Source organism: Lycium ferocissimum, chromosome 1, assembly GCF_029784015.1.
Source record: "Lycium ferocissimum isolate CSIRO_LF1 chromosome 1, AGI_CSIRO_Lferr_CH_V1, whole genome shotgun sequence".
Classification (NCBI taxonomy): domain Eukaryota; kingdom Viridiplantae; phylum Streptophyta; class Magnoliopsida; order Solanales; family Solanaceae; genus Lycium; species Lycium ferocissimum.
In genome coordinates, this window is record NC_081342.1 from 4944478 (window position 1) to 4968430 (window position 23953).

General features: G+C 33.1%; 3 protein-coding genes, 1 long non-coding RNA gene and 1 pseudogene across 4 annotated transcripts; 3 read left to right on the top strand and 2 right to left on the bottom strand.

Moving 5' to 3' along the window:
• Positions 1-371: 371 nt before the first annotated feature.
• On the top strand, positions 372-8539 carry LOC132061275 (cellulose synthase-like protein G3). The gene is made up of 8 exons (XM_059454121.1): positions 372-1113; positions 2129-2215; positions 4518-4640; positions 5385-5597; positions 5785-5953; positions 6057-6232; positions 6834-7184; positions 7886-8539. The coding sequence occupies exons 1-8, from the start codon at positions 520-522 to the stop codon at positions 8348-8350; spliced, it is 2178 nt and encodes a 725-aa protein (XP_059310104.1). The 5' UTR covers positions 372-519; the 3' UTR covers positions 8351-8539.
• A 1310-nt stretch (positions 8540-9849) lies between these two features.
• Positions 9850-10623, top strand: LOC132061283 (uncharacterized; annotated as a pseudogene).
• Positions 10624-11478: 855 nt separating this feature from the next.
• LOC132068992 (uncharacterized) lies at positions 11479-14035 on the top strand. Its single transcript, XR_009417615.1, has 2 exons — positions 11479-12236; positions 13729-14035. It is a non-coding gene; the product is annotated as an uncharacterized LOC132068992 (long non-coding RNA).
• Positions 14036-18635: 4600 nt separating this feature from the next.
• Positions 18636-19882, bottom strand: LOC132061292 (uncharacterized). Its single transcript, XM_059454135.1, has 2 exons — positions 19493-19882; positions 18636-19337 (listed from the first exon to the last, which is right to left on the bottom strand). Exons 1-2 carry the CDS (start codon positions 19880-19882, stop codon positions 18636-18638), a joined length of 1092 nt encoding a protein of 363 aa, XP_059310118.1.
• Positions 19883-21215: 1333 nt separating this feature from the next.
• On the bottom strand, positions 21216-22926 carry LOC132068001 (UDP-glucosyltransferase 29-like). Its single transcript, XM_059461459.1, has one exon. It carries the CDS (start codon positions 22856-22858, stop codon positions 21497-21499), a length of 1362 nt encoding a protein of 453 aa, XP_059317442.1. The 5' UTR covers positions 22859-22926; the 3' UTR covers positions 21216-21496.
• Between the last annotated feature and the right edge of the window lie 1027 nt (positions 22927-23953).

Here is a 23953-nt window from a genome sequence, read left to right on the forward strand (position 1 = left end):
ACTAATTCCTAGCTATAGTTCAAGAGTTCTAGAAGACGTTTCATTTATTCTAAGAAATCTCTTTCAAAATAGTGAAATATATTATATATTTAGCGAGTTTAGCTGAAAATTGAGAGGAACAAATTAAGTTTCATGAGGAAGATAGGTTTTGTTGACCAGACCTACGAATCAGGTAGTCACCTGTGAATATTTTTGCAATTTTCCCCAAGAAGATCAAAAGAACAATGACAATGATGGGCAATCGGACAAATTAACTTTCATGACCAAGATAGTTTTTTTTAACATCATGAAATGACACAAAGGTTTAGGAGACTCCTAATCGTTGTGTCTGTTCAGCTCTTTTTAAATATTTTTAATATGGATTCGGGTTAACTTATATGGGTGACCTGAATCTAATTCCTTCACTTGTTTTTAGTCTAGCTATCATGCATGTTGGACCCTCTTTCTTCCTAGTATATATATTAAGGAGCAATATATAACATCTCCATTATAAAGACCGGCTCGAGAAAAATTAAAAATATGGCCATGGCTTCTCCTTGTCTCCATACATGCACAGTACAACAACCACGAGCAATACTTAGTAGAATCCACATCTTATTACACTTTTCAGCCATATTAGGGTTACTTTACTATAGAATAAAACACTTATTCCAAGGAGACGTATCCATTATTTCATGGAGTCTCATCACAATTGCTGAGCTTATTTTCACTTTCATATGGTTAGTTACACAATCCTTCCGTTGGCGCCCGGTGGCTCGGTCCGTCATGCCGGAAAATCTTCCAGTTGATACTAAGTTACCTGGCATCGACGTGTTTATATGCACAGCTGATCCTATTAAGGAACCAGTTGTTGAGGTTATGAATACGGTTATATCAGCTATGTCACTTGATTATCCATCGGAAAAACTCGCTGTTTATCTCTCCGATGATGGTGGTGCTGCCATGACTTTGTATGCTATTAAGGAAGCATGTGGATTTGCTAGGGTTTGGGTGCCTTTTTGTAAGAAGTATGGAATAGAGACTATTTGTCCTGATGCTTTTTTCTCTTCTTTTGGTGATGATGAACGTTTGATGCGTGGAAATGAATTCAAGAATGAAGAGGAAAATATCAAGGTAAGATTTTTAATTGTTTTGGATGATAAAATGTCCATTGCAGAAAGAGCATGGCGTTTTCTCTCTCTTTAATTTGTTTCTCATCCAATGCCCGATACTTCGTGGTGTCCAACACCGCATAAAGATATCAATTTCCTTCGCACAATCGTGGAACGTCAACACCCCTCGCACGTTCATGAGACGAGGACTGCCTAAGACCAAATAACGAGATCAATTTTCCCTCCCACACCTGATGCGGGATTTCATTGCTTTGAGGCCTGATTAATCCGTATTCGCAGCCGGGAAGTCCCACTATAGGGGTTAAAGTGCTCCTGCCGATGTCGACACCATTTTCAGGGTTCAAACCCAAGACCTCTAGTTAATGTTAGATGAGTACTTCCCACTCTATCACAACCTTTGGCGACCATTCTTCAAGTGATCATTTAGACATAAATCGTTTTAATTATAGCATATTAATTATTTATATTGAGCAACGTTGCCGCTACGACGATAAAAACAATATTCTTTCTTATAATAACCTTACATCCTTTCTTCGTCAACAAAATCTTAGCGGACTAATCTTTAGGAACAAACGGTAGCAACAGTCATCTTTATTACGTACCTCAAAAAGTATATGATCTTTGTTTTCCTTTCAAAGTAATCAAATTATTATGAGAGAGTTGATTTAATTTTTGTTGAAAATATAGTAATTAAAAAGAAATGTGTTTGCTCCAATAGCTCAAACTTTTAGATGAAATTAGATGTACAATTCTAACAATTCACTTGGTCCAATAACTTCTACTTAGGCTTATCGAACCAAAACTTGATAGTCAATATTCGTTTATCTGTTTATAAATATCTTGTATCTTGTGATTTCAATACATAATTTTGTCCATTATTGAACTTTTAATTTAGAAATTGTAGAACTAAATATTTAATATTTCGCAAGACAGGAGAACTTTATTTTATTTTTCTAAAGTGTAATATGGACTTTATTACATATAGTATATAAGGTGATGAAGATGTTATTGTGCAGGCGGCATACGAAGTGTTCAAGAAAAATGTAGAGAAAGCCAGTAGCGTTGAAGGGTCCGTCAGAATGGATCGACCTCCCAATATCGAGGTGCGTAATTTACAAGCGTATAATTAGTATATACTAGGTAATCTACCCGCGCTTCGCGCGGTCATGAATGACTTCATTAAGCTTTTGTATGATCATTCCCTATCCAAATATTAGAAATAACAAAAAGATAGATTGTTGTTAAAACTAAAGAAGTTGGAATATTTTCAACATAAATTAGAAGTTTAATACCATATAGCTATATATCAAGAACCTGAATGATTGCAAAATTCATACTCTTCAATCAATTTTGTCTACTACATATTTTTGGATTGTAAGATTATTTCTTGATATAGTTGACTTCTCAGTATTGAATTTATTTTTCATGAAATAATCAATCATCACTTTTTTCTATTTATCTATACATACATGAAAAGTATAAAATATTAAGTTCGGGGAAGTACACTATACTCATTCTCGAGCCACTAACACCTAGTTATCCGGAGTCCTTGCTCTTCCGTATCATTGTCCATAAGCACCCACATATGCACCATATTAAATCTCTCATGACAAAGATAATTAGCTCCTCGTACTTTCTTGGTTATTCTAGAGTTCAATAGAGATATTTTTATCCATTTTAGAAACTTTGTATGCTAAACAAAAATGATTTTGTGAAGATATAAGAGAGAGAAAAAGCAAGAAACAAAAGAAAATTACCTTCACTCTGCGTGGCAGCCTACCTACGTTGTCTTTTTCCCACGAGACCTTATAGTTTTCCGGCTGAAAGCCTTAGATCTTTGCATGTTTCGTGGTATGGACCAAAGCAAAGGTTTTGTTGCTATCGACACCTACCCAATTAACCAAAAGTATAATCGATCGAGACCGAATAGGAAAGAAAATTTGATGTGCATGATCTATAATGACCTTACAGAAAGATGTGAAAATTTTGTATAGTTAAACGAAAACAAGAAATAACATGTTGGTAAAGTGCAATTTGAACTACCAGAACAAGCATGGCTATTTTTTACTAATATAAAGTAATCTCTCAAAAAATATATCTCCTTGACACAATATGCATGCATTTGTATGAATTGAATGATCGCAGATGAAACATCTAACATGAGACAATTCATATATGCATGATTATACAAAAGATTTAAGTTTGAATTTTTCAAAGCACTACTAACCCGGGTGAAGTAAGTTGTTGATATTACACGTGTGTCGACTAATTTCTATCGAACAACGAATGCTAAATAAAAATTAAAGTGAAATTTAAAAAAGAAACAGTAGAAGTAAAGAACGCAAGGATCAAAGAGAACCTACTGACTATGGCAAAAAAAGTAGTAGTAAAAAAAGCTTGAGAAGAAGCCAGGAAAAAGGAACTGCTGACTATGGCAAAAACACCACTGCTTCACAGATCTTTGTTTCCTATCCTTTGGATTTTGCCATGGTTTTTTTTTTTTTTAGATCCACTTATGAAATTTCCTTCAAATTAAATTTTCACAACTTTTCATCTTTCCATAACAAAATCTCTTGAAAAAGTGTAAGTAGATAATAAGAAATGGAGAGGAGCCCATTTCCCAGAGTAGAGGCACGCACAAACCAGATCTAGAAAGCCACTCTTTTCCCCCTCGGCTAAGGGAAAAATTTGATGTACCAAAATCATGGCATCCGCTGTAGTTGCTGGTGGCTCCTATCCTTGATCTGTTTCTTACTTAAGAAACCTCAGCATCAACAAATATAATGGTTCCATTTCGAAGGAAGAATCACAGCATAAACATGCTTGAAAGTTACAAAACGATAGGCTATAGATTTCGACGGCGCCTTTTATGTTATAACCAGCGCCTCGTCTCGTTCTCTATATACAGAAATAACCTGTTGAAACTTGTTGCGAATTGAACAAAGTGTTTGCGCTGCGAGATGTCAGCGTTAGCCACTAAACAAACAACCTCCAGGATAATGGGGTAGCGAAGGGAGGCGTTACAGAGATTGTGACTCTAGTAATAACCATTCAGTTTGTAAGGGCGTGACTGTCTGAAAGGGCATGACTGTCCAATTTTTTTTGGTTTTTTGAACACCTTTGTTACTCATTTTAAAAACTTAAAAAAGGCAAAAAATTGACAAAAAAGATAAATACATTTCCTGATCAATGAGGCATGACACGTCAACGGCCTATGTCCTGCAATTATATATATAGATTACCAATTATGTAGAACCGGCAAGAAAGTAATTTTCTCATTTGTTAGTGAAAATTAATACACATTTATAGACTATAGGTTTATTCGAGGAAAATTTAGGGGGCACAAAAACGTTTTAAGCTGAGATTAACAATCATTTTTTTTTAAAATCATATTATGAGGTGCAGGTGATACATGACAATATGAAATTTGAAGATAAGCAAAGCAAATTGCCACTGTTAGTTTATATGTCACGCGAGAGGAGACCGTCGCGCCCTCATCGTTTCAAGGCTGGAGCCTTAAATGCTCTTGTAAGTACCATTTCCCCAAAGGGTTATTTATTTATTATTATTTTTTAATTCTTTAAGCATTAGAATTACAATTTGATAATTTGGAAGTAAAGTTTTACATTAAAATTTAAAGGGGACAAAGTTTACATTTCATCAACCTTAATTTTTTTTTTTTTTTTTTGGTTCAAAAGTTATGTATCACAACAAAATAGAGACTTCCAAACATTTTGTTTTTCCAGGGTAGTAATGTCCGATAGAAGTTTAACAAAAGTACTTTTATAGTATCAAGAGTTGTAAAAGAAAAAAAAAATCTAGGAAACGACAATATGTATAGAACTTTTACAGTATCATATCACTTAAAAGTTAATTACACATAACTTTTTTTTTTTCATAAAAAATACAAAATGATAACTTAAAAAAACATGGAATAAGTTGTAATCAATCTGTTATCACAGATTAAAACTCGCTGCAGTCAAAGACAGAGTCAAGATTTGAGCTTTATGAGTTTTAAATTTTAGGATAGCGACATCAAGTATTAATAAATGAATTCAAAATTTTAACTTATATATAATGAATTTAGTACAAATATAAAACTTAAACTAAAGCTAGTGTGTTTAGCAAATTCCGTAAATCACCTTCTAGCTCTACTTTTGGCTACAGTATAATTATTTTTTTATCATCGGTATATATGACTAAATCATTAGAATGTTCCCGTTCTTCTTAATATATATCGAATGTGACACTTACATTGGTCGGTGATGACAGCTTCGAGTTTCAGGGGTAATGAGCAATGCACCATATATGCTTGTTTTGGATTGTGACATGTATTGCAATGACCCTTCCTCTGCCAAGCAAGCCATGTGTTTTCATCTTGATCAAAACATTTCTACTTCTCTTTCCTATGTACAATTCCCTCAAACCTTTTACAACGTCAGTAAAAATGACATCTATGATGCTCAATCAAGATCCGCATACAAGGTACACATCCTGTTATGTTACCAGTGTATTCTATTTCAAGTTTTCAACTTCATATATAACATACAAATTTGGATTTAAGCTTGTATGTCGGGTGCTTTATAGAATGACTTTGAAGGTGAGTGATCTTGAACTTCATCCGCTTGCTCCAGGGACAAAACTCAAATATATTTTGTCCGCTCTTTTGTAGAATAAGTATCAAGGTATGGATGGAGTAGGAGGGACTGTTTGTGCAGGCACAGGCTATTATTTGAAGAAAGAAGCATTATATGGTAGTCCGATTAACCAAGATACTATGACTCCACTTTTTCTAAAAGCTCAATCCGAGTACAAGTGGGAATCATTACTTTATCAATCAGGTCTTCAACTTATAAATTTATATTACACAGACTTTATGGTTGTGTTTTGAGCACATAATTCCTTGTACATTTATTAATTAATCAGTATATATTTGGTACACAGAGGAATTGCTTCAAGAGGCAGAAGAAAAGTTTGGTGCTTCGAGAAAGTTCATCAATTCGGTTAACTCTCTGAATGATCAAAGAAATGGCAAGGAGATTCTATGTGACGAGATTATAGATGAAGCTAAAACTCTTGCTTCTTGCGCCTTTGAAGAAAATACAAGCTGGGGTAAAGAAGTAAGTATCATCCTACTACTACATATATATACTTTCAGGGATGTGAAATAAGTGGGTTGAACTGAATTTAAGACATGTTAAAATGAGTTGAGTTAATAAATGAACGGGTCACTAACCATTCAATAGTTACTTGGACTAAGACGAGCCGAGTCAAGATATGGTAAATAATGAATCATAGTCCAATCTACCCAACTCTTACCAAATTTTGAATTATTTATTTATATTCTTGTAATCTTGTTTAATTACCAAATAAAACTAACCATTTTCTTCTTTTTACTTTTATTATGGCCGTATATAACATACCAAACAAATAATAAGTTTTTTTTAAGAAAAATGTTTTGATAAAGTTTCTCGTAAGTGCATCTGTGCTCGATATTTTGCCTGAATTAGCCCAACTTTTGGATTGACTAGATTGAGTGGGTCAAAATGAGTTAAATTAACAAATGAACGAATCATTAGTCGCCGCCCAAACTTGAGCGGGTTGGGTGAGTCATATTTTTATGGGCTAATTTTGCCATCACAGTTAATACTTTTGTATCTGTCTCTATTTAATTATTATGATTATTTCATCTAAAATCTTAAGCTGCTGTTTAATTTACAGATCGGTTACTCATACAACAGTTTACTGGAGAGCTCATACACTGGATATCTCTTGCACTCTAAGGGGTGGAAATCAGTTTATCTTTATCCAAAGAGGCCATGCTTCCTTGGTTGTAGCACCGTTGACATGAAGGATGCTTTGGTACAACTCATGAAGTGGGCTTCTGGGCTAGTACAAGTTGGGCTCTCAAAGTACAGCCCACTTACTTATGGAGTCATGTCAAGAATGCCTTTAGTCCAAAACATGTGTTATGGATACTTCATGTTCTCACATTTTCTCTCCATCCCTTGCTTCCTTTATGGCATTGTTCCAGCCTTGTGCTTCTTGAGTGGCACTCCAGTGTTTCCCAAGGTAATGAAAAACTTTTATCCCTTTAGCTGACTTTGATCCTTCAACACTTTAGAGTTCTATAATCAAGTATGAAAATTAAATTTTATTACCAACAAGCATTTTATCAACAAGAAGCTGAGTCAGAATTTTTAGCTTATGATTGGAACCACGATTCTTTTTATTTACTCGGTTCTATCTAGATAGATTACTTATACACATCAAGTGAATTTTAATATAAATACAAGATTTCAGCCAAAACTACTGAGTTCTTCCAAACTCGTGGCTAAAATGGTGGCTCCACCCCTATCTTTAACAACAACACTATCATAAAAAAAATCTAAAATATTCTGAGTTTGCTAGTTGAAATGGACATATGAGCGATTGATTACAAGATCAGCCTGACTTATCAAACCCGAACAAAGAGAAAGAAAGGTTGATATCCAAAAGGTCTGATGGAATTTAATTCACTAAAGTATAGTGACAATTAATGAAATTGTTCGTTTTCATCCCACCACATTCCTCGTAAATTGCTAGTACATTCCAACGAGAATAGTATAAACTATTGTGTCATAGACCAACAATGTAACAAACTAATAGAACAGGGAATCATACCAAAATGGTAAAATATATAATTGATCAAAGTGCTAGCCTTCTAACAAAATTGATGACTCATTTCAATTGTCTTTTTTTTTTTCTTCTTTTCCGATCCCCTCCATTTACAGGTGACAAGCCCATGGTTTGCACTATTCACAACCATATTCTTATCATCTCTGGCTGAACATTTATATGAAGTCTTGTCTAGTGGTGGCAACTTGAGGACATGGTGGAATGAGCAAAGAATTTGGATAATAAAAACAGTAACAGCTTGCTTGTTTGGATGCTTAGATGTTTTAATGAAGTGGCTAGGTGTTGCAAAGGCAAATTTCAGGTTAACAAACAAAGCCATAGATGAAGAGAAACTAAGGAAATATGAAATGGGTAAATTTGATTTCCAAGGTGCTAAATTGTTCATGGTCCCTTTGACATTTTTGGTGGTGTTTAATGTGGTGTGCTTCATATTTGGAATGAGAAGATTGGCCTCAGAGAGGAACTTTGAGGAGATGTTTGGACAAGGTTTCCTTTCTTTTTATGTTTTAGTTCTTAGTTATCCTATATTAGAGGGTTTAGTATCAAAGAAAGCCAAGTAAAATCCTCACTAATTTGCTCTTATGGATACAGATTACAGAGAGAGGTGAAAGAAAATATGTGTATAGTATCCTGTATAAATAATGCTTCATTTAATGTTGTGAAGATAATACTACTATTTGCAAAATCAAATGTTTTTTGTGTTCAATAAATTGCATTAACACTGTCTTTTTTTTTCTTTCACTTTTACTCTTTGTTAGGGGTGTTCATGGTCCGGTTTGACTCGGTTTTTGATTAAAACCAAACCAAACCAATTAAGTCGGTTTTTTTTTTTTAATATTCAAACCAAACCAAACCATTACAGTATAAATTCTATTGGTTTCGGTTTTGTCGGTTTTATCGGTTTGGTTCGGTTTTTGCGATTTTTTCGGACTTTAAGAATGTATTAATACAAAGAACCTTTGAATTAAATAATAGCTAAATACGGCTTTGACCGTGATCCATTCAAATCTAAGAATCTTCTTAATTAATTCATTAACTTTATTTAGGTATAGGCCTATGGTTATGGGTATAGGAATTACAGAAACATAACATCTACTTTTCATGATTCTAGTTACCTCCCTACATGTAGCCTTTTGATATTACGCAGTCCTCCAGAATTTTTATTATCTAGACTCATTGTCTTTATGAAGCATTGAGAAGAAAGCACATAAGTTGAAAGGGAAAATGATAAACAGAAAGACAAAGTCGTCTACCAAATCATATTAAATTTCAATTGCCATTTTCTTCCCTTTAATTTGTTACGGATAAAATGCTAGCTTATAAGTAGTAATTCAGATGGCATGTAAAAGAGGGAACCGTAAAACTGGATAAGGGGAAATTTTTATTTTACCTTAAACTTAAATGGGCTGCACTTTTCTTTCTAATTATTTGAATTTGTATTGGACTTGGAATGAGCCAAAATTTTGAAAATATATATACACGGTTCGGTTCAATTTTGGTTCGGGTTTTTTGGGTTTAACACCAAACCAAACCAAATATTATTGGTTTTTTAAAATTTAAAACCAAATCAAGTCAAACCAAGCGGGTTTTCGGTTTATTAAGTCGGTTTGACTCGGTTTAATGGTTCGGACCGGTTTTTCAGTCTCATTTGAACACCCCTACTCTTTGTTATAGCAGGTAAGTTTTCTTTTTTCTTTTTTACAAAATTACAAATCCTACTTTGTAAAAAGGATTAGCTGTAAATATTGTGGAGGTGGTATGTAATTTTTTAACACTAATTATATATGTAAGTTAAACTAATTTTTACTAAGCTTGAAAGTTTTCTAATATCAAATACTTATTATATTTATCTTTTGAATGCGAAATAAAAAGGTTTAATTAAATTTATAAATAATGTGAGATTTTTTTATATTTCTACTATATAGAAGCATGGGTGAGAGGCAGGATCGTCGTCCATCCAAGGGCATAAAAGTAATTTCAGTTAGTGGCTTTTTAACTCAGATACACCACATACCAGTTAGATCTAGAAAGATAGAAACTATTACTATGTCAGGCGTGAAGGAGAAAGAGTTTAGGGCATAACTTGGCTGACAAAAATGGTGGCCTTTTTTCAGCAGGATACCTCGAAAAACTCGAAGGTGAAGCTTACATTAATATCCGAAAAGGGAAAGTAATTCCAGGTTATGAATTAAACTTAATTCTATCTTGGGAAGGTGAGGTTGTAAATGAAGGTGGTTTGACATTTGAAGGGAATGTTGAATTACCTTATATAGCTGATGAAAATGCTGATGAAGATCCAGAAATTAGGGTTACGATTAAAGATGAAGGGTAAATTGGGAAGAGATTAAAGGATGCATTTATTGTTAAAGGAAAGCCTTTTGTTTTAGAGCAAATTAGGGTTTATGTTAATGCTATGTCAAAAGGGGGTCCTTGTAAGGATGAAAATGAGGTGAAAAAAGTGGTAAAAATAGTTGTCAACGCCGGAGATGTTGGTTCTCCGGCGTTGACTCTGGTGAAGGAGGAGGAGAAGGTGAAAAAGGAGAAGAAAAAGGAAGGGTTTAAGACGATAACGATGATGGAGAAATTTAGTTGTAGGGCTAAAGATTTGTTTGAGATATTAATGGATGAGAATAGATGGAAGGGATTTACACAGAGTAATGCTAGGATAAGTTAGGAAGTGGGAGGTGAGTTTAGTATATTTGATGGATCGGTTACGGGAAGTAATGTGGAGTTGCAAGAAGGGAAGATTGATTGTAGGTTTTAACTGAAAAATAAATGGAGGTTTGATAGTTGGCCCGATGGTATACAAGAGATCCATGGTATGGTTTTTTGACCTTTGCTTTTTCTATTTGTGCTTATGTGTTTGTCAAGAATGTTATTTTAATGTTAAGTAAGGCAAAGCTGTTTAGTGTTGGAATGAAATATATACGAATAGCCTCTCTAAATAAGAAGTTGGAATGGACCCTGCTTTTGAATGGGTGATCAACAATAGGAGATGCACTTTTAACTGAAAAAATAATAATTTGTGTACGTTTCTTAGGTACCAAGAACCAGCACAAGTTAATTTGTTCTAATTAAGAGTTAAACTCAAAATAAGAAACAATTGGACTTACAGAGGCAAACTGATGAAAATCAAGGTGGGCTAGATGAGGAGTGGATAGTTAGATGCCAATCCGTTTGTTGCTAAATTCTCTATTCGCAGGATGTGAAACACCTTTTTATTTAAAAACGTACTTTTTGAGTACTTGATATGTGTATTTTAAATTTTGTTAGTTTTTTTCAACTAATATTGATTTCACTACTAAAATGTTGTAAACTAGATTTGTGATAATAGAAATAAAATCTTCTCTGGCTTGGAACCTATGTACTTACATTTAGATATTATTTTTACCTTACAATTCAATAAGTTCATTTAGTGTTTGTGTTATTGCAATAACTTTTACGTCTTTGCAAATTATAGCATGTGATGCTCTAAATATTGTTCTTTGAGCCAAGAAGCAGCTCATGTTCGACATGCCTGCTTCTTGGCATTAATTTAAATTAAATATAAAGACAAATTATGCATTTTGGAATTATATCTACTATGTGGAACTAACTTATGTGTCCTTTAAAGCTGGAAAGAAAGATCTTATTTAATAAATTTATATCTTTGACATGATGTATGATTGTCAAATGCTCATTATATGATTGTCAAATGCTCATTTTACATTTTCAAGTCAGAAGGTTGTACATGTTAAATTTGTCGACGAATCACAGTTTGCTGCTCTATTTGCACCTTTCTCTTTCTCTTCTTATCTTTGTCTATTAATCTTTGTAGATTAATTCTGTGTGATAGATTCTAATAGTTCATGTTCTTTTGGTTGAATTTTTGTGCCTTATATCAATATGTATGTTGTGTGTTTACTAATGGTGGTCCATAACTTATGCAATCAGTGAACCTGTGATGTTTAGATCCACTGTGTTCTCTACATTTATATCTGCTCTTACTTTCAAGTACTTTATAAATGATGGTTCTCCTTTGTCGAAATAAAGAGGTTGATAACATGCTTTGTGGATATCGTCTCTGCAATGGTTGATCCTCAAACATATTTGAGTTCACAATTTGTCCTCAGAGTGGATACTTTATTCCATGAATTTATAATCATATTACTGTCGGGAGCGAATCCAACATGGAACATATTGGCTTAAATATCATGGCTGAAGTGTGGCCTCTTTTGTACTTATCTATATGTAGATTAGACCATTTCAAGGTAGATATCTGTTTATTAACCTAACAGAGCAATTCTTAATGAATTCCCCTTGAAGTTTTTGCAGATACCTTGATCAAATGTAGCTCAAGGAATCGACGAAGCAATACTTGGCTAAAGCTAATTTAGCTGGTTCAAGGGTTATTTACCTGAAGATGACCTTGACTCTCTTAACTCCTTGCTATTGAAGAAATTTTGGGTATGTTTCGTCTTATGTGTATTTTTCTTATAGCAGTTGGCTAAAAAATAATTTATACATTATCTTGGTTTATGCTTTTGTTTAATAGACCTTACTCTTTTCCCTTTCATCTGAATTAGAGGGCTGGATTAGTACATGGTATCACGGTTGTTTTATTTAGTTGGTTTTCCTGTTGAGCTTGGTAACTGGTTAGGCTGCTACTAAGTTCATATTCGTCGAGCTTCGAACGAGATATACTGGACGTTTAGCATTTGTAACTAAAAATATTGTAAAACTAAATTCACCATTTAAAAATCTGCTGAAAAAGGATGTTGGTACATTTACCAGGCTGCAACAAATATGAGAATAATGGGTCTCTTTGTATATATCGTCTCACATTCTGAGAGCAGCCATGGTGGTTTAAGGATCTGAAGGCTCGGCTTGCCCTTCTCCGTGCTCTCCAAGATAAAGACAGTGTTATCAAGGCGGTGCTCTTAATAAGCTCTCTAAGATAAAGATGGTAAGATTGTTATTATTACTAGATTAGATTAGATTAACAATTTCTCTTCAAAAGAGGCTTATCTTTGTGTGTGAAGGGTAAAGCGAGGCAAGCTAATACAAAATTGCTTTTTAAGCATGCCTTTGACAACATCTAAAGAGAACAATACTTTCGACACTTCATTTAAGCATCTTTGTGTATAAGCATAAGCCTCAATCAGGTTTTTTTTTTTTTTTTTTTTTTTTTTTTTTTTTTTTTTTTGGGAAACTCTGATTTTGTTATATATCGTGCAACTTTTTTTTTTCCCTTCACTTGGGCTTTTCCAAAAATTTCTAGATGATATTGAGGCCAGCACGCTAAATAAAGCTTTCTATACATTTTTCAATGGTGTTTGTGCATCTTGGTTGCTCTCTTAAAATGAAGTGCTGTTGTAAATAGATTGTGAAGTGCCGTGTGCTTCTATTTCTTCTCTGACACAGCAGCATTGATTAGGAGATGAGGCAATTTAATGATGTTTGTGCACCTGGTTGCCCTCTTAAAATGAAGTGCTTTTGTAAATAGAATGTGCAAAGTGCAAGTGCTTCTATTTCTTTTAACAGGGCATTGTATTGGATTAGGAGATTAGGCAAGTGAAAAGTTGTTGAAAGTGAACCATGATTATGTACTTATAAATTATCCAATACTGACTATATCTATTTGTCAAAATGTTGTTTACAGGCAGAAAAGTTGTTGAAAGTGAACTATGATTATTTACTTATAAATTATCCTATACTGACTATATCTATTTGTCAAAATGTTGTTTACAGGCAGAAATTGCCTTTATATTCATCAATGAATATACTTACATTTACGGAGACTTCTTTATGCACATATTTTCAAACATACCGTATTTTAGGCTCGCAGTTTGTGTTTGGAATGGTTGGTGGTTTGATGTTGATACACATTGATTCATTTCACAAATTCCCTTTTGTTGGAAATTACGTTCTAAAACTAAATAACCAATAACATTTGCAGGTATTATCTTGCTTAGGTGATGGTGTCAGACAACCTGAGAAGGTTATGCTCTTCTTGCTCCATAATGCTAACGAGTGGAAATGTATGTGACAGTAATAGCAGCAGAACTATCTCTGACATCAACAAAGAGTTGTTTATATGCCTTTGAAAACGAGCTTGAAACGATCAAAACGTGTTTTGTATTATTAGATAATTTAATTTGTACTTTTTCTAGAAAACCTGAGTTAGTTTCTTTGATATGTTCTAAAAGACTGTGCCGCCTTTTTAGTTATGTGGTATTAAAAACTTCCAGGATGTCTTTGAAGATGAGACAGCGTGTAAGGATTGAAACAGAACAAAAACTTAAGATGAAATCAAACTAAGTAATTTCCTATACATCTTCCAAATAAATGTTGTAATGCTAATATGATGTTTGTCATTAGCTTATGTTGGGCCCGTGCGAAGCACGGGCTTCACTATCTAGTACTATCTTATAAGAGGGGATAAGCAAGCAGCACGTCAACATGTTTGCTTGGCAAATTTGAGGGCAATTTAGTCATCCAGTCACAAAGAAATGTTATTATTGGCCAAAAAAAAAAAAAAAAAAAAATCTAATAGTCGCTGCTGCATACACTTTTAAATGTTTTGCCTAAATTGTCCTTTCCTTATGTCATTATGCATCACTTACCACTTTTTCATGTTTTTGCCCCTGATTTGTACTCTTATTGCATAGTTGTCCACAGGTATTATGGTAGATATTGAGGAATTAGAGGACCATTCTATTTCAAAAAGCAACGGCAGTGTGATGTTAGAGGGACACCTGTTATGTTTGGCAGCTTTTTGCCCTTCCTTCTCAGTTTCCCTTCTTTCTCAATTTATTTCATATGTACACCACACAAAGCCTACAGTAGAGCTATTTGAAATATTACGTGCTTTCACTCCTTTGTTCTTTGCTTCTCTCTTTTTTCTTTTTTTACAAAATGTTTAAGTCTTAAAAATTTTCATTTCAAATTAAAAATGATTAATAAATAAAATAACAAAATAATCCACACAAAATATGTTATTATTTGAAATTCTAACTAGACATATGGACATAAAAATTGTGGTATCTTTTAAAAAAAAAATTGAGTTAAGTTGGAAAAAAGTATGTGACAATTACAGTTGTGTTCGTGCATATTTTTTGACTGAAGAAAAAATCTCCATAGATTCTTCAATGTTTGATTACAAGTTCACTAGAAAAACATTAACAATTTATTCGACACATTTATTTTAAAGGAAAAAACCTAAACTATCCGGTATGTTTCTATGAGTAGAAGGATAATCCTAAATAAGCTTGTTTGGACATATTTTAGAAAAAGTATTCAACATTTTTCCGTGTCTTCTTTTACGGTGTACATTTTGACTTTGGTGCACCTAACGATCTCTATTGAAATATAGCAAATGAAAAATATTATTGCATATAGTAACAAAATATGTTATTATCTCCATCCCAATTCATGTGATATTTTTGCTTATCAAGAGTTAACTCGATTAATTTTTGAAGTTAAATTCAGTTAGATCAACTCAATATTCTAATTTTATAATTTAAATTTTAAAAAACTATACAACAAATATTATAAATTTTTTCTCATATAAATATGACAAAAAATTGGGCCTTGCAGAGCACGAGCTTTCCAACATGCTTGCTTAGTTTTTTTGGGGCATTTTGGTCATTCCAATCGAAATGAAATAATGTGATTGGGTTTAAAGGAATTTTACTGTAGCTTCTGAATATATTTTCGACTGGTTCAACTAAAATGACATTATCAGTACACTCTTCCCCACACAATTTTATACCATATCCCAGCCCAACATAAAATTATTTTCCTTTACTGTTATGCAGTTTGAACATAATCATGTTAATTTATAGTTAAGTGTTTGCGATATCAATAATAAGACAATATTATAAATATTTTATAAAATAGGAATTTTTACTCATTGTAGCTTCTTTTAAGACCTAATTATTAATATTAATTATCCTTTTATTTAATTATATTTAGTAGCTAATTAACTTTTTTAAATTACAATTGGTAGCTATATCAAAAATACATACCCAAATACATATATTTTTCTCTATTCCCACTCATTACCCATTTCAGATTTTTCATTTCTCAAAATCCTAAAAAACTTTCTCTCCCCTTCTCTCATCTGCGCCGCCTTAACCCCCACCACCATGGCCTGCGCCGCCGCTACCCCCACCACCGGAGACAGCTGCTCCACCAGGTGTGAAACACAAATCTAAAGGTATTCATACAGATCTATTCAAACGTTTTCTTTCTGTTTGAAAACCAACATGAAGGTATAAAAGGAACGGGTTCATTCTTTGCGAGTTTTGTTGGTGTCTTTGGTTGGATTTTAGGTGTAGACGGGTATTATGCCTACTCACACCAGTGCTCTCTTCGTTGTCCCCAATTTCGTTCCCCTTTCTTTTTAAATCTTTTCTTTTAAGTAATTTGCAGACTCATGTTGTACAAGTATAATTAAGAAGAAAATTTAATTAAGTATTAACACCCATTTATTTTTTAAGATTAAGACGTAAAAATTTTGTGGGTATTTTATTTGGATATTGTTATTTAATTTTTAAACACATCAAGGTGGTATTCATACAGATCTGCTTCACCGTCGTGTTCATTGCCGGAGATAGGGATATTGTTGGTGACGGCGACGTATTGCAGCGACTCAGATCTGTGGTGACAACGACGGTGACAGTGGTGTCGCTGTCGTGTTTCAGATATGGCCTGAAAAAAGTGTGTTTGTGAGATCTAGCTGGCTCAGATCTGCGGATTTGAGTGCATTTTTTAGTGTATTTGTTAAAAGCCAAACACACTGTTTTTTATTGTATTTGAATGTTTTTGTCTTGTATATGAATGTATTTGTCTTGTATATGAATGTATTTGTTGAAATCCATTCAAAGACAGTATTTTCAAATACACGAAAATTTGAATGTGTTTGGCTTCATATGTAGTTGGAATGTACACAATGTATTTGAAATTTTGTTTGAATCCATTAAAATACAGTGAATATATGAACAATGTTTTCAAATACACGAAAATTTGTATGTATTTGGCTTCAAATGTATTTTGAATGTACACAGTGTATTTTGAAATACATCAAAGACATACATAAAAAAAACAACTGAAATACCTCAAAGCAAAAAAAAAAAAATCACTAAAATACATTAAAAAAAAAAAAATCTGAAATACAAAAAAAAAAAAAAAAGACATTGAAATTCATTAAAGCAAAAAACAAAAAAATCACCGAAATACATCAAAGTAAAAAAAATCATTAAAATACATTAAAAAAAAATCATTGAAATACATGAAAAAAAAAACCACCGAAATACATCATATACAGCTGAATGTTAGCTACGGATGGTAAATTAGAAAAGGTTGCTATGGGGAGTAAGATAGACCTTTTAAGGTAGTTATTTCTGTAAGTTTGCCTATAAAATATTCCTCCGTTTTATATTAAGTGGTGTTTCTACAAGTATCATACAACGCTAACACACAACACTTAGCATTTCTTTCACAAAATAATGATATTTTACATTTCTTAGCACTTCATTATTTTTCTGCTCAATGTTTTTTTAAAACTATACAAAGCACCAATTACTTTTCATACTATAGAATTTTGAATGCTCTTATGTCTTGCTATTGAAGTATTTTTATAAAATTTGACACAAAAAAAGAAGTATTTTTATAAAAGTTTGTTAGCGAGAGCTTAGTGTGCCGGACTGGCCTTTTTTATAAAAGTTTGTGTTGAATTTTAGCTTCAAGGTAATAATTGAAAAAATTTACAGAAAAAGAAAATACATGAACTGCAACATTGCCCACTAGTGTTATTAGATCACTTAAAAAGTAGTGAAGTGTTAATGTGAGACATTTCTATAATCGGGTAGCCGTTGTAAATATCACATGTTGCTATACCATAGTTGTCGGAAATAGATACAACAATTAATGTTCACGTGAGAGCTTTGTTCACGTGAGTCCAATTTGATGAATATTACGTTAGCAAGTCAAAAATATATACTACAAAAGAAAAGTAAAAATAGAATTTATAGGAATACCAAATGGGCAGTCAGGCTTTTGAATGCGTTAATAAGAGCTAAGTCATTAAAAGAATTCTGCTCGGAATAAAATAAGTGGATTAATTTGAACTAAATAATGGGTCATAACTCAATTCACTCGATTAACTCAAATTTATTTTCATAGTTTGTGTTGTTTTTGAGACAAAGAAAATACAGGAAAATAAAGAGGAAGAAAACTTTAAGAATTAGAGTTGAATGCAGTAGAGTACAAGAAAGAAGAGAGCTTGTGAACTGAGGTTGAAAGTTCGATATATTTTCACTGCAGTATAAGACTCCAATTTATAATAGAAAATACTAACTTAAAAATCTAAAGATAAGCAAAGAAAATCAGCTGAAAATAACAAATTCCTAAAGACTAGGAAATAGTATTTATTCAAAATTCAAATAGAAATCAACTCCTAAATACTAGGTCTAACTAGTTGACTAGGTAAAATTTAATAAATTGCTGCAGTAATAAGAGTTGCAGTTCTAAAGCAAATATTCAACACTCCTTCTTGCTTTAGGATCTGCAAAATTTTGGTCTTCTATCTTGGAATCTTCATACTTGATAACTGAAAGTGACCTTGTAAATAAATCTGTAGATTCATCTTTGGACTTGTAGTGAATTAAATTCACTTCTCTACTTGATTGCAACGCTTGACTGCTAAAAATTTCTGGCATGTTTTCCTGCTCCATTTGCATCTTGACTTTAAGCTTGTCAATTTTATTTTCCTGAAACATTGACTACTCCTCCATTGCTTTAATTCTTTTTGGAACATTGCAAGCTTTTTTAAGCCTAGGTTCACTTTTTGCATCTGCTTTATCAATTGGAGTGATCTTTTGCTTGTTCTACAGGAATATCTTCCATTGGATCAAATGAGAAATTCTTACCTCTCATCTTAATTTTTAAAATTTCTTTTCCAGCAACATCATTGATGAAACAATGCTTATCCTCAAAGGATACTTTGAATCCTTTTTCTACCAACTGACAAATACTCAACAAGTTCTGATCAATATTAGGTACATAAAGAACATCTGAAATTGTCTTACTACCTGAACTTGTTTTAATGACAACAGCTCCTTTTCCTTCAACAAGAATCTGGTCACCATTTCCGATCCAAACTTTAGATATTTCAGTGGGTTTTAACTCTTTGAACAAACTCTTGTCATAAGTCATATGGTTTGTGCAACCGCTATCAATCAACCAAGAATTTGTTGAAACCTTACTTGATATACACGTTGCAACAAAAAGATGGTCTTCTTCTTCTTCATCGGCGACATGTGCATCTGCATCATGATTCTGAGATTCGTTTTTGCAAATCACTGCTTCATGACCAAGTTCATTACACTTGTTGCACATTGCATCGGGCCTCTTCCAACATCTGAATGGTGGATGTCCCATTTTTCCATGATCTTTGGCAAGGGGGTAATTTTTCAAATTTTTACCCTTGCTTTGAGTTTTCGGTGGCTGCAAGGCTCCTTCAACCATACCATCTTGCATCATAAGCCTCCTTTGCTCCTGTGCCTGGAAAGAATTTAACAACTCTGCCAAGGTAATCTTGGATAGATCTTATGTGTTTTCCAAGGTAGTTATACATGTTTCATATCTTTCGGCAACATTGCGTTACTTAATTTTTCAACAATTCTTGAATCTTTAAATTTAGTGCCTAGCAATCTTACCTTGTTAAGAATGCCAAGCAATCTGTCTGTGTACTCTTTGATAGTCTCGGACTCTTTCATTCTCTGCAACTCAAACTCTCTTATCAAATTTAAAACTTGCATCCCTCGTATTCTCTCATCTCCAACATATTCTTTCTTCAAATAATCCCAAATTTCTTTTGGTGATGTGAGAGACATAATTCTCGTGAAAATAGTTGTTGAAACAACAACAAACAAAGTTTTTCGCTTTGGACTTCCTGGTTTTCTGTTCCTTGTGGCTCTTGATTTGGGCCATGGTGGGATTGTTTGGCAGTGGATTAATTTCATAATCTTCTTCCACAGCTTCCCAAAGATCAAGGGCATCCAAGTAAGTTTACATTCTAATAGCACACAGTTGGTAATTTTCGCCATCGAAAGCAGAAGGAGCCATTCGTGAAAAACTATTTTCGGAATCCATTTCTTTACTCACAAGTCCCTTAAGAAAAAAACGGCTCTAGATACCAATTGTAGTTTTTGAAACAAAGAAAATACAGGAAAATACAGAGGAAGAAAACTTTAAGAATTAAAGTTGAATGCAGTAGAGTACAAGAAAGAAGAGAGCTTATGAACTGAAGTTGAAAGCTCGATATATTTTTCTTCAAAAGATAAGACTACAATTTATAAATTTTTACCGGTATAAGACTACAATTTATAATAGAAAATACTAACTTAAAAATCTAAAGATAAGCAAAGAAAATCACTTTGAAAATAACAAATTCCTAAAGACTAGAAAATACTATTTATTCAAAATTCAAATAGAAATCAACTCCTAAATACTAGGTCTAACTAGTTGACTAGGTAAAACTTAATAAATTACTGAAGTAAAAAGATTTGCAGTTCTAAAGCAAATATTCAACAGTTTGCTTTATAATCAAATCAAACTAATAAAAGTTTTTTCTTAGTTTATCATGACTATTTCATATGAATCAAATTCAAAACAATAATGGCCCATATTTCTAATATTACCCAAAATGACCCTTTTATACATTATTATACACTTTTATACAAGGTTGATATATTATCTACAGTAAGTGTATAATGTTGTACATCGTGTGTATAAATACTGTTCAAAAAAGAAAGTTGGCTATGCAGATGTAAATTAAAAATATGACTACGTGAATGTAATATTTTATGTTGTATTGTATATTATTGAAATTATCCCTTAATTTTCTTGTGGGTCAATTTGGATTAGAAATGCAGCTCAAAATCTGCTCAAGTTTTAGAGAGTCTATCTTGAACTAGACTCAAAATAACCCGTCAATGGACATATGCCTAACTCAACCGTCGATGGACGTATGCCTAATACAAATACGCCAACGTTTATATCCAGTTTCACGAGCACACTTTGTGTTAGTTTAAATAATTAATAAACGTTGAATAGGCTCTGTACTAACATTGGATTGAATTTTTTTTTTTTAGATGTTGGCAGTTGGATTCATTGAACTAATGTTGGATTCGCTAAGATTTTGTTTTGACTTCAATTGCGTATTGACCTATAAGCAGCTGCCCCTCCAAATCTATTTGGAGGAGTGACGTTTTCAAGATTAATTCTGACACGTTTTCCATTTAAAAATATGTCTTTATTTGTGTTGAAATGTTCCTAGGCATTTCTTTTAAAGTATGACTGATTAGAAGTTTAAACCAACGCATATACTGCTAGTTAGACTTTAGACTATATTCTAGAGAAAAAAAAAACTGCAAGAAATAAGATTCATGTAGCACCTATATATACAAAGTGAAATCATTATTCATGTTTTATTTTAAGCCGCCTCCAAAAGATATATTGGATTAGGAAGGAGTAGATTTCAACTTTGTTTTAGGAGTAGAGTTCAACTAGAGTTTGAACTCATGTAGATCGACAAGATCATAAGAAGCCTATCTCTAGATTACAGCATTTGATGTAATATGTATTTTAAATTCTTGTATTTGAATCACTATTAGGTAAATCCTATAATGTCCAAATTCAATCCATCAATCCCTTATGAATCAACACAAAAGCTTCAACAACTTCTTAACCCCTTCATCTATAACTTTCTCCCCTTTCATTTTTATCTTCTCACTCAATTCTCTAGCTTTCAAATTTACTTCTTTTCTAGTCATCTCCCCCACCACCTTCCCTATTCCTTTTGCCACGTCTTCTCTCTTTATTTCCCCATTTTCACCTCTCAAAATCTCCACCCCTATTCCAAGTTCCTCCACTAATCTTGAATTAAATGGTTGATCATGATTCATAGGCATGGCTATTATTGGTACGCCAAAACTCATGCTCTCTAATATCGAATTCCATCCACAGTGAGTTACAAAACCTCCAATACTTGAATGGTTCAAAATTTGGGTTTGTGGCACCCATCCTTCAATAACCATCCCTTTTCCGTTTGTACTTTCAAGAAAACCTTGCGGAACCATTTCTTCTATTGTAGTGTTCACCCCTATTGTGAATTTGATTGTCCAAATAAAATTAACTTTGCTTAGCTCAAGCCCACTGGCTATCTCTTCAATTTCTTGCTTTGAGAAGAAACGTTCACTTCCAAATGACACATAAACACATGAACATTTTTCCTTCTTGTCTAGCCATGATTGAATTGTCACGAAATGCTCCTCTTCACCTATAGCCTCCTCGAGAATGAGTGGACCAATTGGTATCAGCTCCTTATTTCCTATGGTAGAAACATAATCTATGTACTTCCCCTCAGTCTCCCTAAAAGTGTTCAACAAAACAATGTCATGAGATTGTTCAAAGGATTTAAGGATAATGTATCCAAATGCTTTGTCATCGCGTGGTTCTATCGGTTGCATACCTAATTTCTTGATCTCATAGTCATGAAGGTATAAGGAAGAAAAAGGAAAAGATGTAAGGCTTGGAATTCCATGAAGAAATTGGTGATAGAGGTAGGCAAGATTAGAAGTTGAAGAAACAAAAAACATAATAGCATGAATATTGCATGATGAAGCTATAGTTGATGCCCATGGTTGGAACCCATCATAGATAATCAAGTTAGGTTTTAGAGTTTCAATGATGCTTGGAAATTTGGAAGAAGCCATTTGAAAGGCTTGAATGAGAGTGGAATTGAGATGGGGAGGGAGTCCATTAGTTGTATGGTGGTGAGGGGGTAACTTATGCAAATAAGGCAAGTGAAATTCAACAAGTTGTATGGGGAAATTGTTACTAGAGGAGTTTTTATCTAAGGTTTTCTTGATAGATTTGAGAATAATGGGTGTAGAAAGAAAATATATGTGGAAGTTCATTTTTGATAATTTCTTGGCTAGCGCCAAAAAGGGGTTTACATGGCCAATACCTAGCCAAGGAAATAGTAGGATACTAGGACTATTTTCCTTAGTTCTCTCCATGAATTTAACTTGGGAAGTTCTTCTAAAGTGTCATAGTTTTATAGGGTAAGTTTAGCTGTATGTACTTTTCATTTAGTTTGTGATGTTCCCGACTCGATTGGCATCTAACGTGCACGAAATGTTGTCCAATATTTGCACGGCATTGGCATTTCGATTGAGAGAATTCAAAGTGAAAACTAAAAGGAATTTAACTTGTATATACTAATATCCAAGGAAATTTAAATTACAATTGTGCTTTAATATGTTGTAGCAGATAAGCATATCATTAATCTCGTCTCTTTTTTACTCGTTATCTATAGTTATTCTTAAGAGTATCTAAGTTTTTTTTTTTTTTTTACTCTGTCAATATATCAAAGTCAAACTCCAAAAAGATGGTGATTTTGAATGTTCATTAAGAGCATGTTTTCCGTGTTTGATTATGACTTTTGAGATTACAGTGATGGCATCAGGCATGGACCCTATGTTTGAGTGTTCATTAAAAGGTATCCGACAGAATTAGATATGGTGGATCTTTTGGATTTTGATAGATTTAACATGTAAGTATACTAAAGAACGAAACGTTTAAATAACAGTACAAGAAGAAAGACTCCACAAATTTAAACCAACTATACTAGTGTGATGCATTTATTAAATGAAGATGTTATCATCAGGTAGCAAATCAGAGGCTAAAAACGACTCCTATGGTAAGAAAAGTATTTTGTGACGTACATACTAAATTTAAATTTGTCATTATCAGAAAAAATTCAGGGTCGCTAAGTATTGTCTAGCTATAGAATAAAAAAATGTGCTTGCACTTTATATATATATATTAAACACAATTAACGTTTGACATTATAAAAATAGGGTCCATGCGGACTGAATATGTTTTGGCTATATAACTAATACAGCTGAAATTTGTTCATTAGCAGGATTGCATCTTCAAAAGAAGTTCCAAAACTGTCTAGCCAATAATCCACCTTATATGAATATGAGGGCACATAATAATCTAATTTATATAAAGATAACTATGAAGAAAATGTCTCCACATGATAATCCAGCTTATATGAAGATCAAGGCAGTTTCAGCCAAGGAGTTTACATTGCCTCGACATGATTG

Excerpts from the sequence above, each read along its gene's own strand:
- LOC132061292 (XM_059454135.1), bottom strand. The coding sequence starts at position 19,882 with ATGGCGAAAATTACCAACTGTGTGCTATTAGAATGTAAACTTACTTGG. Across the intron at positions 19,338-19,492 it reads TGCTTGGCATTCTTAACAAG|GCACAGGAGCAAAGGAGGCT; the intron begins GTAAGATTGCTA and ends AATTCTTTCCAG.
- LOC132061275 (XM_059454121.1), top strand. The coding sequence starts at position 520 with ATGGCCATGGCTTCTCCTTGTCTCCATACATGCACAGTACAACAACCA. Across the intron at positions 1,114-2,128 it reads ATGAAGAGGAAAATATCAAG|GCGGCATACGAAGTGTTCAA; the intron begins GTAAGATTTTTA and ends GTTATTGTGCAG. Across the intron at positions 5,954-6,056 it reads ATCATTACTTTATCAATCAG|AGGAATTGCTTCAAGAGGCA; the intron begins GTCTTCAACTTA and ends TTTGGTACACAG.
- LOC132068001 (XM_059461459.1), bottom strand. The coding sequence starts at position 22,858 with ATGGAGAGAACTAAGGAAAATAGTCCTAGTATCCTACTATTTCCTTGG.